The 2,555-nt window shown below is 37.1% G+C and overlaps 1 protein-coding gene across 1 annotated transcript; it reads left to right on the top strand.

Moving 5' to 3' along the window:
- The first annotated feature begins 1,158 nt into the window (after positions 1 to 1,158).
- On the top strand, positions 1,159 to 2,000 carry LOC118556115 (C-C motif chemokine 24-like). The gene is made up of 3 exons (XM_021318943.2): positions 1,159 to 1,426; positions 1,509 to 1,635; positions 1,780 to 2,000. The coding sequence occupies exons 1-3, from the start codon at positions 1,363 to 1,365 to the stop codon at positions 1,865 to 1,867; spliced, it is 279 nt and encodes a 92-aa protein (XP_021174618.2). The 5' UTR covers positions 1,159 to 1,362; the 3' UTR covers positions 1,868 to 2,000.
- Positions 2,001 to 2,555: the final 555 nt, after the last annotated feature.

The following is a 2,555-nucleotide window of genomic DNA, read 5'->3' as shown; positions in this document are numbered from 1 at the left end:
TTGGTGCTATATAAACAAAACTCAATTGAATCTTTGCTAAAACCGAAAGCCCATACCTTAAGCAATTAAACGTGAAAGCATTTGTGAATTTGTGTCTGCATGTCCAGTTCTCAATGCATCATAGTGTGATTGTAGCTCAGGTCTTTAGTCAGGTTCAAACACCTAAAACATTCATTAAACAACACAAAAAGGAAACACAACAGATCTTCTCTTGCAAGGAGAACGTCAGGAACACACTCAGGTATGTGTTTCCCATTGCTCTGAAGTGCATCCGTGCCTCCCCTTACTTTTTATTTTCCCAGGGAAGCAAACTGCAATGTACGGAAGCGAATGATGACCTTCAACTTCACAAACTAGCAGTTCAGCTACACAGAACCATTGAGCATTCAGTTCTCAGAGAAAGGAGTAACCACAGATGGCAAGTTGCAGATAGTGCTGCAAAACAACTTTATATCATGAGACTTTTTCTCTTCGCAAAACCTTACTCTTTCACATAGGAGAGTGAGAGAAGTCATGTGAAAGACACTTTAATATCTAAATAAACTCAAACCTGAAATCCTTTTTAATAGTAATGAGTAAATACGTGATAAATAAAATGAATATGGAAAATAAAATAAAACATATAGCGAATAGTAAAAATATTTCTAACATCTTTAGTTACAGGCACCATATAATGAGAAAGAAAAGAAAAATCTTTTATTGTTCCACCGTGGGGAATTTCAGGTGTATCAGCAGCAAGCAACGGAGAAAGTCCACAACCCAAAATTGCTCAGAATGTGTCCATTTGTGGAAAGGGTCTCTGAGACATTACGCTGCTTCTGACTTTTTCCTTTGACTGTCATTCATTCAGATGATGCCAAAATGTGCAGACATTTTATTTTCTGCAAGACATTTTGTAACCTTGGGCAAAAATAACCACAGCAGTTTATTGAAACCCTGCATTTATATGAGGACTTCATTTTCACACCTCTGACAGTGCAATATGATGCTTGATCTCGACAGATAAGACTTCCAAGAAGACACAAAGAAGAAATGCAGATTTATGCTTTCCTGTGGTACAGAAAAAGATCTTAATCTTTGCATATATGTGGTCAGTCCCTTGAGTAGAACTTGCTTTGTGACGTGATAAGCAGCGGTTCAACCCAGTAGTGAAAGGTAATTCTATGCTTCTGTCAAACTTTTTTTTCTTCTGCAGATAGATTTGGTTTGAAAAGGTTGGCATCAGAAAAAAAAACAAAAGAAAAAAACAGTTCCTCATTGAACAGGATTTATACGAGGCGCGGCGCTCAGTCACAGTCATAGCAGATCGAGAAGAAACAGAAGAGCATCATTACATCATCAGCATCTTTCAGTATCAGCATCATGAAGACTCTCTGCTTGTCTCTGGGACTGCTGCTGGTCGTTGCCTGCTGCTGCGACGCCATACGTAAGTGATCTCTGCTTGTTCCTTCATGCATTTGGAGGGATCTTAAATATACTTTAATTTTAACTTTTTGGTTTCCTCACAGCTGAGGCATTGCAGTACAGCACATCTCCTGTCAACTGCTGCAACGCGTTCAGCAACACTAGAGTCCCACGAAATAAGGTGTTTAGCATAAAAAAGACCCACAACTCCTGCATGAAGAACGGATTCATGTGAGTTTGCTGTTTATTTAATTGTTTTTTAATTTTAATTTTTAATTTTGTTCCTTTTGGTGCAAAAGAGGTGAATAGAAACTGACCTCCAGGCAGGCAGAGCAGATCAAAACTGATTTCTGTTTGTGTTTTTATGTTCTGCAGTGTGGAGACTGTAAAGGGCAAATTGATCTGTTTCGATCAGTCCTTTGGATGGGCTCAGAACCTCTACAAGGAAATCCACAACGCTTAAGGCAACCGTCTGCAACAATAAACATCCTAAGCTGCATAAATGTACAACACGTTATGGCGATGTCTGTTGTTCCTACTGGGAATAAGCTTTCATTTGTTTTGTGTTTAAATAAAAATATGCTATTTTTAAAGAGGAGATTTTACGTGATTTCTTAATGATGGTTTGACACCTTGTGGTTCAACAACTGAATGTTCAGGTACGTTTGTAAATAGATGACCTGGAAAGTCCTGTTAGAGGTTTTGCTGAAACATACAGGTTTGTTTAAGATCAAATCTTACTGTCAGTGTCAAAATTTTACACGATTAAAACACGTGTAAACATCTGTTTTAGCCCTCTATTGGTTTTTAACATCTGTTTAGAGAAATTAAACATCCTCTTATAGAAACTCAAATGTTGATGCAAAACCAAACCAAAATGACTTAAAGTCCAATAAATCATGAAGCCACAACCAATAAATTCAGAAGACTTAGACGGTCTTTTTAAGGGATTCCTTTTTTCAGCTTCTAAACAACAGGAAATATCTACATAGAATTTAATTTTTATATAATTTTCCTCTTTTTGTGAACCTTAAAAAATAATTTTACCCTAAAATCACTATATGCATCTCTTGTCTGAATTTGACGGTAAAAACTACAGGTATGCTGCATCAGGTTGTGATGCAGCATACTTATTACCGGTAATGGCCTTT

Source organism: Fundulus heteroclitus, chromosome 2 (genome assembly GCF_011125445.2).
Source record: "Fundulus heteroclitus isolate FHET01 chromosome 2, MU-UCD_Fhet_4.1, whole genome shotgun sequence".
Classification (NCBI taxonomy): domain Eukaryota; kingdom Metazoa; phylum Chordata; class Actinopteri; order Cyprinodontiformes; family Fundulidae; genus Fundulus; species Fundulus heteroclitus.
The sequence above is the reverse complement of the archived record's forward strand: the minus strand, read 5'-3'. Positions and strand labels throughout refer to the sequence as shown.

What these genes read in the sequence shown, in the direction of transcription:
- LOC118556115 (XM_021318943.2), top strand. Translation starts at nt 1,363, where the DNA reads ATGAAGACTCTCTGCTTGTCTCTGGGACTGCTGCTGGTCGTTGCCTGC. An exon ending in CTGCTGCTGCGACGCCATAC is followed by an intron (nt 1,427 to 1,508) that starts GTAAGTGATCTC and finishes GTTTCCTCACAG; the next exon opens with CTGAGGCATTGCAGTACAGC. An exon ending in TGCATGAAGAACGGATTCAT is followed by an intron (nt 1,636 to 1,779) that starts GTGAGTTTGCTG and finishes TATGTTCTGCAG; the next exon opens with TGTGGAGACTGTAAAGGGCA.